The 12019-nt window shown below is 28.2% G+C and overlaps 1 protein-coding gene across 2 annotated transcripts; it reads left to right on the forward strand.

The window, feature by feature from the left end:
- Positions 1-11966, forward strand: LOC111425947 (calcium uptake protein 3, mitochondrial-like). 2 transcript variants are annotated; one of them, XM_023060237.2, is made up of 8 exons: positions 1-131; positions 1416-1601; positions 5732-5891; positions 5959-6020; positions 6076-6269; positions 6609-6725; positions 6782-10393; positions 10597-11966. In XM_023060237.2, the coding sequence occupies exons 2-7, from the start codon at positions 1418-1420 to the stop codon at positions 7034-7036; spliced, it is 972 nt and encodes a 323-aa protein (XP_022916005.2). In that variant the 5' UTR covers positions 1-131; positions 1416-1417; the 3' UTR covers positions 7037-10393; positions 10597-11966. The 2 variants fall into 2 exon arrangements, with proteins under 2 accessions (XP_022916005.2, XP_071050403.1); XM_071194302.1 differs by lacking the exons at positions 1-131; positions 1416-1601; positions 5732-5891; ... (1 more) ...; positions 6076-6269; positions 6609-6725 and having other exon boundaries at positions 10216-10393.
- The last annotated feature ends 53 nt before the right edge of the window (positions 11967-12019 follow it).

Consider the following 12019-nt stretch of genomic DNA (forward strand, 5'->3'; position numbering starts at 1 on the left):
CGCCGGTGGTTTGGGGTTTACCCCACCACCTTCTTAAATAGGGAATCACCTTTTCACCTTTAAGCCGTTCGCGGGAAGAACAAACACTTATGAACCGTTAACGTGTGTGAGCTTAAATCCAAAACCCTCAAGTAAGTACGAAATATATATTTTTTTAATATTATCAAGTAGAATTTGAAATGTTTTTTAAAAAGTTAATTTAGTTTATTTCATTTTATTTTAATTAAATATTTCAAATGATATGAATTTGACAGAAATATTTTTAAAATAATTATTATCATCGTTGTCTCTTTCCATCGTTCAGAATGAAACAAGACTCGACTTTTTGCACTTTTCTGATGGATTTGTTTTATTTTCTGTTCTACCGGTTTCGAATTAATTATAAATCATCTTTAGGAAAACCTGAACCACGTCAACTTTGAATTCAATGTCTTGAACACATTAAAAAACATTTTTATTCTATTTATTTCACTATTATTGTATTATATGGCTTATTTATTCCTTTAAAAAGCAAAGTTCTGATGACACTTATAAAATTATATACATTATATCATGTCAAAAACTATAAAAGATTTATGTTTAAAGTTTATGTAATTTTATGGACTTCTACAGAGTTTCTAGATTGAAATTAATATTCCCATGACAATTTAACTTTGCCCTAATTTAATCTTCTTTAACTCTCCTCTAACTTCTGAGACATAGACACATGGAGTGTAAATTGTAAAAACTTTTCTTTATCTTAATTTTTTATAAAGTACATATTTATGTTACTTACTTAAATTTTGATAATTTATTAATTGTTTATGTTAATTAACTCAATCTGATTACCTAAACAATCATATCTTATAGTTTTATTCGAAAATTATTTAAATCTTAACAACTTTCACACTTAATTTCACCAATTACGACATTAACAGCACAAGCTTAATTTATTGTAGGCAGGAAAAGAAATTTAACAGTTTTACAAAAATAAGTAAATAAACAAAATCCATACAATGATAACGCAACAGGAACTCATTGTATAACAGTTGAGAAAGTTCTCCAAAATTACATAAGTCACACGAACGCACAAGCCGTTTCAGGAGCTGAACATGAGACATCGGTTTCAGCTTTCTTTTCAATATAAATACATACATTTAAATTTAACATATCTTTTCTCTAAGCCACTTACGTAAACGAACTCCGAGTAAATCACGATTACGTCCGGGAAAACTATCTTTCTTTGAATCTTGTTCTTTTTAAAATGCTAAATATTACACAAACATGTACAAGATTTGAAACGCCGGTTATAACCAAGTTTTGACAGATTTTACGTAACCAAAGATATGATTTAATGTGTTTCTGTAATAGTTTGAGTTATCTCGACTTAACCTTCGGTTTTGTTGTAACCAAATATTTAAATATTTCTGTTTTAGAAATGCCGGAAATTTGCGTGCAAAGAAAAGAAGATTTAAAGGATGCCGATAAGGAATCTTTAAATCTTGGATATTTTTCTATAGCGGCTAAGGAACTTAGAGAAGATGGATTGGTTCGTAATCAATATCTTCAACAATTTAAAGAATGGATTCAACAAAATCGAGATATTGAAAATTGTATTACAGGTAATTATTTTTTTTTTATTGATGTCAAAAATTTTTTATTTTGATAATCAGCGATCAACAATGTAGAAGATCAGAATTTCATTATCCTAGTGTTTTGCCATACTTCTTTGCTTTCGATATTAAACAGACATATAGAAGATTGATGTATGTATTGTAATCCATGACCGTAAGTCTACGCCACTATCATCGCAGTCATTTGCACAAACGACTTAAAAACCGTTTGGACAACGATTTTGTGAAAAAGATGTACCATATATGGCTCCTTAGAGCATTTACCTAATTTTCTAGTAATAATGTATATCATTTCTAAAAAATACAAACTTTTACAGTCAATGTGAATGATAGATGGAATGTCTTTATGGACTCACGAAAACTTTTACAGAGTTAGACGGCATTGTTTCTCTACTATCAGGATTAATCACCCAATGTCACAAAATGTGAGATGCAACATATAGTTTCCTCCGGTCTAAAGTTGGTCTGATTACATGACTGATCTGCACTGCCATAGATATTTCAGGAAATCAAAGTGAATTTGAGCTGCCAGACTAATTTAGTAAGCAACCAGTTGTGTGTAAAATTGAGAAGTTTTTCTTCTCTTCGGCTATGTTCATGAATGATCTATTCTTTTGCCAAAAAGTTCTCCTTGAATTTATAGCCAACAATTTTATTGACAATCCATTATGAATCCTGACCCGCTCCACAAGTCTTTTCCATTCTGCCCGGTTTCTAGCAACACTATCTCGATATAGCCCACTTGATCAGTTGTTAAAGACTACCTGACTTACAATAAGCCAGTGATTGCAAGAGAGTTAGCGTCAGAAATACTTGACATAAATGCTAACCTCGCTCTGTTTAGAATCACAGTCATTTTTCTGAAGAACTATACTCTGTTTTTAAACCAGGAGGAGTATTTTAAATTTGTCACCAGATTGACCTTCCACGTGATTGGTTGAATGCGAGGAAGGTTCACACACAGGCAATTTTGAATTTTGATTTTGAATTTGAAGGTTAGGTAATTGATAATGCGACAGTTTCGTGTCCTTTGATTATATATGTATAATATGGATTGAGCTAACTGAATATATCTACTAACAAAAATGTTGCTCAAGGTGAATAGACGCAGATGGAAAGCGATAATGTGAAAGTGTAACAAAGATAGATATATTATATGTCAGTATGCTTCTATATCTATCTCACTTCTATCAGTACACCCATTATATGGCAGTACGCTTCTATGTCTATCTCGGTTCGATCACCTTGCGCAAGCTATCTCTCTCGTTGACTCAATCCATATTATATATAATCAAAGTTCGTGTCATTATGGGGTCATACACACTCATTAAATTTAGAGAAAATTTTTATGTCAAACGATATATGCAAGTATATGCATGAACACAAAGTAAAAGAAATATTTTGATCAATTTTATATTTTGCGTAATTTGAAGTGAAAAATAGCAAATATTCAAACGAAATAATTTCGCGGCTTTTCTGTGACGTAGGAACCGCACTGCCTAAAACAAGTTAAATTGTCCGTTAGATAGCGCTTGCGGTGTGACAGTGTCAAAATAAAACCATGGATGTAATAGAGTGTCTCTATTACATCCATGAACAAAACATAATAAACATAACCTACAAACACTCTACCTCTTTTCAATACAACCTAAATGACGTTCATCTCTTTCTCGCATTTGAGCGGGTAGCAGGGGACGCAAAAGTGAGAATCGTACGTCATCAACGCGGGAATTTTAAAAGCGCAAATGGGTATATAAATTTTCAATAATTTTTTTAACAATGACTTTGTACGAAAATATTAAAAAAAAAAATAACGGTAACTATATTTTTATATAAACTTTCAGAAAATATAATAAAAAAAAATCGTGTATGACCCCATTGTATATTTTGTGTTCTTAAACCCTTTTTTATTATATTTTGAAATAAATACACTCATAACTTCAATGTTAATTTGTATGTATAATGTTGACGATAACAAACGAAAATAAATACAATAATAAGTAAATAAATAAATAATAATTATTAATTTAAATTTACCGCCAAAATATCTAGTGATATTTTCTGGTGATTTTTTCCAGTGTAAATCTGACTTTCGCGTTTACTCCTCCTGGTTTAAAAACAGAGTATAGTTCTGCTGCAAGTGTTAGTTCTACTTTTAATTGTTATTCAGCGCTAAGTTGTATATTTTTAAGTTTCGGGTTTAGCCCTGTGTCTTCAGACGCTGAATGTTACGTAAGGTTAGTTTTGTTTACAAACATTAATTATACCATGAAGTATTCTTTGGCAATTAGTAATGGCAATTATAGCGTGAAGTTTTCTTTTGTAATATCAATTATGGCGTGAAGAAATGTTCGGTAAGGTTAGTTTTGTTTACAAACATTAATTATACCATGAAGTATTCTTTGGCAATTTGTAATGGCAATTATAGCGTGAAGTTTTCTTTTGTAATGTCAATTATAGCGTGAAGGAATGTGAGGTAAGGTTAGTTTTGTTTACAAACATTAATTATACCATGAAGTTTTCTTTGGCAATTAGTAATGGCAATTATAGCGTGAAGTTTTCTTTTGTAATGTCAATTATAGCGTGAAGGAATGTGAGGTAAGGTTAGTTTTGTTTACAAACATTAATTATACCATGAAGTTTTCTTTGGCAATTAGTAATGGCAATTATAGCGTGAAATTTTCTTTTGTAATGTCAATTATAGCGTGAAGGAATGTTAGGTAAGGTTAGTTTTGTTTACAAACATTAATTATACCTTGAAGTTTTCTTTGGCAATTATACTCTGTTTTTAAACCAGGAGGAGTATTTTAAATTTGTCACCAGATTGACCTTGCACGTGATTGGTTGAATGCGAGGAAGTTCACACACAGGCAATTTTGAATTTTGATTTTGAATTTGAAGGTTAGGTTATTGACAATTCGACAGTTTCCTGTCATTATTGTAAATTTTGTGTTCTTAAACCCTTCTTTATTATATTTTGAAATAAATACACTCATAACTTCAATGTTAATTTGTATGTTTAGTGTTGACGATAACAAACGAAAATAAATACAATAATAAGTAAATAAATAAATAATAATAATTATTAATTTAAAATTACCGCCAAAATATCTATAATAGTGATTTTTCCTAGTGTAAATCTGACTTTCGCGTTTACTCCTCCTGGTTTAAAAACAGAGTATAATCACAGTATAAATAACAGACAGTACTCTCACTCGGTTTGGCGGGAAGATATGCGCAGCCCTCATTACGCAGGCGAGCGGCCATTACGCTGGTTTAAATCTTGCTAATCGCCAGTGTGTCTGTGAGGTTTGTTTTTATGCAGAGCCGTAACGACAAGTGTAAAGATTAAAATAAAATATCAAATATTATAAATAATGACGTTATTACTTATATAATATATAACTCAATAACTAATGTTTTTATCAGTTCAGAAATTTAATTGCGAATAACTTTTTTAATTTAATATTTTCGACGTTTTAAATATTTTTAATGCGGACCTGTTGTGTTTTATGCCAGAATAATGGCTTCGAGGTCATTGAAAATCAATTCGCCACATCAAACGTGCCGCCACTGAGTGAGAGTACTGTCTGTTATATATACTGTGGTATAATTATCGAGCAATCCATCCGTAATGTAACAGGCCCTTAGGAAATCGTCCAACTTAACATCCTTACATATTGCCAAAGTTGATTTTGGTATACAAGCCAAACAGACCTGATTACGTCTCAAGATATTTCATTAAATTACTTCTCTAGGACAGTTTTTGAAGTTTTTTGAGTTCCAGAAGATTAACAAGAAGATTTGTAACACCAAATCTAATCGAAGTTAATTGAAAAGATAATTTAAAGATTGTGTAATGCCGTGTTAATGTATGGAATACACTTACTTAATCTTTTCAAACTTTGACATTTTTAGCACAAAAAATTAACAATTTCATTTAACAACAAAAAAAAGTTAAAACGTTTTAGTACATGTATTTATTATGAATAAATTAGAAAGTATTTTTTTGTTTAGTCCCATCTTTACGTCATATTTTGTTATGTAAAAAAATTTAAAACCCATTTAAAAATAGAAATTATTATACTATAACAATTTAATTTCTTTTATATTTTTAGATGACAATTTTTTATTGCGCTTTTTACGAACGAAAAAGTTTAGTTTACCAATGGCGCAACAAATGTTATTGAAATATCTTAATTTTCGAAGAGTGTTTAAATCGATTTGTTACGATTTGGATTACAGGAATCCAAACGTGAACGATTTAATTAATCGCGGGTGAGTAATTAATAATTTGGAATTAATTCAAAGTTTTATTTATCATTTATGAATCGATTATTTTTAGATTTATGTTTGTGTCTCCTTATCGAGATTTGCACGACCGAAGAATCATTATGTGCATTCCAAGTAAGTTATAATTTATATTTGTCGTTTTTAAAACTTAGTTATTTATTTTTTCAAGATAAAATCGACCCGTATAAACATACAACTGTCGATGTTGCAAAAGTTGCGATTATAACCCTTGAAACTTTATTGAACGACGAAAAGAATCAAGTTCTTGGTGTCACTTATGTTGGAGATGGAAGTGGTGTTACCCCAGCTTATGTTGCTATGTGGAATGTTACGGAATTTGCAACTTTACTTAAATGGGGTGAAGTAAGTTAATTTAATAAAAAAATACATTTCTCCATTCACTTTAAAATTCTTAATTCGAAAATTTAATCGATATTTGTTATTTTACCTCAGTCTTAAAACTTTAAAAATTATTATTAAGGCTTCGTGGGAAACCAACTATTTACTAAGCAGGTTAAAAAAAGTATAGGGAGAAAGTAGAAGAAAACCAGTCTGAAGAGAGAGATTCATTCATTTTATTACGAGCCATATGCTCACAAATTTCTTTTACTCGATTATATGTTGTAAATAATGTTACAACATTCGATGATGTAACTCAAGAATACATTGATTTGTATATAATTAACGAAAACAAATTTTTAGCATTCTTACCCAATTCGACATAAAGCATTTAATTTTACAAATGTTCCAAGGGCTTTAAAATACGTCCTCGATTTTGCAAAATCAAGGTTAAGTCCAAAATTGCAACAAAGATTAAATGTAAGTATAAAAATTATTTTAAAAAAAACACCGTTAATATTTATTGTTTTTAAAAGGTTTTTGAAGGTGAAAGTGACCTGCATAAGGTGATCGATTCGAAATCTTTACCAAAAGAATATGGAGGTGAAATGGACGCATCGAAAATGATCGAATTATGGAAAGAAGAATTGGAAGCGAAAAGAGAACGGTTGTTATCTTTTGATACGATGAAATTGTTAAGCGATAAAGGGATTATTACAAGAAGACGAGCTGCGAATTTTAACGATATTACCGGGTTATCTGGAAGTTTTCGTAAGTTAGAGGTAGATTAAATTATAGATGAAATTAATTGTATAAAGTAGATTAATAGGTAGCTAATGTAGAGTTATTTAGAATACTAAATCCACTACTTATCATTACATCTTTAATAAGGGATAAAAAATAAATCCAAAAATTTACATCACAACTTTAGGATAGAACTAAATTTATAAATTGATTCATTTGAGTTAAACAATAAATCCACTACCTTACATCATATATTTAGAGTATATTTAGGTTAATAAATTGGTTTAAACCAAATTTAAATCCACTACTGAGCATCTACATTTTTTGTAACAAATTTTAAAAATTAATTATTTAGGGATAAATCCACTAATTTACATCACATGATAAAAAAGAAAGTTCACTTTACATTTTAATTTTAGTATAGTTATAAAATTGTAATTATTTTATTTTAGAACTAGGTACCAAATTAAATTGATAATTAATTGTTAGTATGTTTAATTAATTAATATTAAATTTGTAGAATAAGATAATTTTTAGTGTGGGTCGCATTATTTAGGGTTGTATTTTTAGGAAAACAAAAAAATTCTATTACTTATTTATTAATCATTAATGTGTAAACGTTTATTTAGATAATTTTTTCTTTACTTAATGCAACAGAATTCGTTTTAATCTAGTATGGCATCTTGATAATCATTTAATACTTATAACAGTCTTTTAGTTTTACTTCATCATCTATTTTACATTATGTTAATGATTGTCTTAGATAAAATTGAGAATATAAACAACTTTACACAAAAAAATCATCCTTTTTTTAAATCACAGATAATCAGGCAGGTTCCATTTTACTCCTAACATTTAATAAAATTTGAAAATGCTTTTTTCTTAATTTTATGTAATTAGTAGTAAAAAACACTTATCAATTGTTTGAAGTAATATTTGTCATGTTTAAGAGTTGTGGATATTTTCCTAAATGTTCCCAACCATTCTCTGAAACAAAAATAAAAATGTATCTTATAGATAAAAGTACAATATTATTTATAGAATTTTATCAAAAAATAAACTAAACTATTTTATTTATATACTGGTTAAGATAGTATAGGTATTTATAATAAGAACCATATTATTTTTAAAGTTTAAATTAAATTTTTCAAGAGTATAAAAATATTCCAAAAATTCACCTTTATAAATATTTTAAACCTGGCTTTAAATTGGACAATCTAAGAAGTCATTTTTATATCGAATAATTACTCAACTTCTGACAGCCTAACTTTGTTGTTTTGCAATTTATAACTAGATTTATATAAATTAGTAAATTACTAAATTAAATTAAAACAACATGGGAACATATCTTACTTAATTAATCCATTCTGATATCTTCTATATACCATAGACAGAATAATAAATAGGAAAGTAATAGCAGCAAATAAGAACGGAAATGCAAACGCGATAATCAGCTGTGGCAAAGGTGTCTAAAACACTAAGAAAAGGGTATTTTATGGGATTGGTGTTTGGACTAGAGTTTTAGGACATAACTAGGGTGCACAGTCCTGGGATTTTGTAAAGGTATAAAGCTATATTGCTGCTTATCATTAAAAAAGTAATGTTTTACAGAATTATGTAAAAGAGACTATGGTTTGAGACTGACTCTAATGGGGTTATGCAAATAATTTGCAAACCTTTACAATACAGATTCCAGCTTAATACTTGAAGTAGTTTCAAAAATTGCATCGTTTAGCAGAGTCTTTCAAACTGAATTAAAGCATCCAATAAACGACCGAAGAACTCTTACATCAAGTGCGTTAATCTATCTGTTTCTGTAATCCACTCACTAACTATTTTAGAAATAATAACATGATAATCCAATGCGACAAAAATAATCTGCATATAGTACATCTGCGGAATCGGTTTTCTTCAACCACTTTGATTGACACTTTTTTGACACAAGAAGGAAGAAAGTCCTTTCTTGTTTCTTTAACATTTTGCGATAAACGATGTTTCTATGAATAGTTTTATAATCCCATGATAATCTTGATCCAATTTTGTTGAGAGTTAGAAGTCACGAGTTTGTTATCACCGGAAATTTAAAAATGATGTGTGGGCATATAAAGATACAACAGAAACGCATTCAATTAAAAGCAGTCGCATGGCCACATACCTTTAACTAAAGCTTAGTTAAGCCAGATCATTTTTTAATTGGCAAGTCATTAACAAATTAGCAAAACTTAGCTTTTAGATCGGTTAAATAATTTTTAGCAACTACAATAAACTTTCAAAATTTCTGGAAAAGGTGGTCAACAACGCAATAATTGGCGAATGCAAGTAATTATAAAATAATAAGACGGAATCTAGATCAACAAGTTACTGCGATTGCAAAAAGACAACATTTTATCTTGATAACGATGGAAGAATTGCTCGTCGAAGTGTAAAAATAGAACTAAATTGATTTATTTATTTTTACATTAATAATAAATTATGTTGTATTCTATATAATTGTTATTATATAACTGTTATTAACGAGTAAAAATAAATAACTAAAATATTTTTATTATTGTGCTAAAATTAACTCCGTTTATTTTCATTATACAAGTCACTGAACTGGTAGAAGGTTCTAATAATGCAATCTGAACAAAAGCATTTTTTATTGAATCTGCATTATTTCATTCTTTTATTCATGTCTATTTTAAATCTATTGAATAACCGGAAAATTCCCTTTTCTTAATGGTTTTAAAGAATAGTTTGCGTTGTATAAAATAAGAAAATGAATCATGTATTACGATGAGTCAATAAACAAAGATAGTTCAAAAAACATAACGAATTAAATTTAAACATACCTTTAAGTAATAAATAACTTCCTGCAGAAACTCCTAGTAGAAGTATTAAGAACAAAGTCAAAATATAAAAATAATTCAAATGATTTCCATTCGACTCCAACAGCGGAGTTGATTCTCTTGAATTACCACTTATAACTACTTTCTCAATCAAAAAAAAAATTAATTCGTTCATTTACTTCTTTTATAATAAAGATCTTACCACTACTTGTCGAATAGTTCATAATTACATTAAATATTTCGTCGTTTTAATTTCTTTTCCGTCATAACAAAGCATATTTTATCAGATAATTGCATACTTATACGTCGTCATTGTTTATCAGATTCAACGTGAATCGCGGTCGAAGTCGAACGTAACTAAACTAAACGATGGAAGGGGTCATCATTCTATTCCTTGAGTGAATAAGTAGTATTTACAAGTGTTGATTATTTCACAGTGGTGGGGATTAATATGAACGAATGGGAAAACCTTGGGTATTTGCAGTTTAAACAATATAATGTGTGTAATCTGATGGAAAATGAGACAAAGGTCGATATAAATTAATTAGTTAGAAAAATGGGGAAAAAATTGGAACGGTAAGACTCTTAATATAATAGATCAATAATTAGATCAATTTATTTTAAATGTTATAAAGTAAAAAGAAATTTTTTAATAGAAATTAGTTAATTTTTGGCTCTTATCTTATTATTTTACAAGATAATAAGCTTGTTGAGTTTAATTTTGCATTACATATTATTACATATTTTTTAGAATTTAAACAATTTTTTTTTATTTTCAGTTATCATCACATCATTTAAATCTAAATCTAAAAAATAAACAATGTCTAGTATATTAAGACGATTTTTATTAAATAAAACATTAACTCGATTTAAATATGTTTATCACGCTCCAAAAACAAAAATTGCGTCCAAATATTTTATAAAACCATATCATTTCTTAACCCTTCTTGGTGGTGTAACATTTATTTACACAACTTATTATTATACAAATATTTTTAAAAATGTACACGAAATTAAATTAGATTTAAACGAAAAAACATCATCAAGAGAAAAAAGATTTATAAAATTCGCTTCGATCAAATACAAGGACCAATTATTTATGACTCCAAAAGATTTTATGGAATCCTTGATTGAAATAGAACCAAATTTACAAAAAAAAGCACGAATTTTAACAAAAAATGAATTAATCTCACCAATTTTTGATATCCCAAATAATAAAGGAATCATATCTTATATGGAATATCTATTTTTATTATCGATATTAAAAAGACCCGAATCTGGATTTAAAATAGCCTTTGATATGCTCGATACGGATAAAAATCGAACTATCGGAAAAAATGAATTTTTAATTATGGAAAATGTTTTTAATCACAAATTGTTATCAAAAGGAAATCTAAACAAAAATTGTTTTAAAGATACGACGTTAATAATTTATTTTTTTGGAGTTGATGGAACTAAAAAATTAACATACGAACAATTTCACAAATTTATAATAAACTTTCAAAACGAAGTGTTACGATTCGAATTTAATCAATATTCGAACAATTCGCATAAAATTTCCGAATTAGATTTCGTTAAAATTTTATTAAAACATTCCAATCTCGAAACGAACGTGTACGAGCAGTGTTTACAAAAAGTATTAAATCGCTTAAGAAACCCCGTTGGTATTACTTTTAAAGAATTCGAAAGCTTTAACAAATTATTAACAAACCTCGATGATGTTAGTGTTGCTTTTAGGATGTTTAAACTTGCGCAACATTCAATTTCCAAAAAAGATTTTAATAAAATTTCGAAAATTTGCGGATGTGATTTAACCCAACATTTAATTGATTTAATTTTTACCATTTTCGATGGTGAAAATGGTTCTTTGGATTATAATGAATTTGTTATTGTTATGAGAAATAGAATTAACAGAGGATTTGTTTCGAACGAAAAACATTCTTGGAAAAATTATCAACAATGTGTAAGAAATGAAATGAAAGCAGCTAAATTTGTTTAATTAATTAAATTGTTATTTTGTTGTTTATGTTATTTATACTTAATACAAAACAATTTACACAAAGTTTGTTATTTAATTGTTAATTCGTTATAATAAAATTGTTATTAGTTAAATTTATAATGTTATAAATAAAAAGATTATTTTATTGTAGTTCAGGAAACATTTTATTTAAAATAATTGTATATTCGAAGCTATAACATGTG

This window comes from Onthophagus taurus, chromosome 2, assembly GCF_036711975.1.
Source record: "Onthophagus taurus isolate NC chromosome 2, IU_Otau_3.0, whole genome shotgun sequence".
Classification (NCBI taxonomy): Eukaryota; Metazoa; Arthropoda; class Insecta; order Coleoptera; family Scarabaeidae; genus Onthophagus; species Onthophagus taurus.

Excerpts from the sequence above, each read along its gene's own strand:
- LOC111425947 (XM_071194302.1), top strand. The coding sequence starts at position 10,638 with ATGTCTAGTATATTAAGACGATTTTTATTAAATAAAACATTAACTCGA.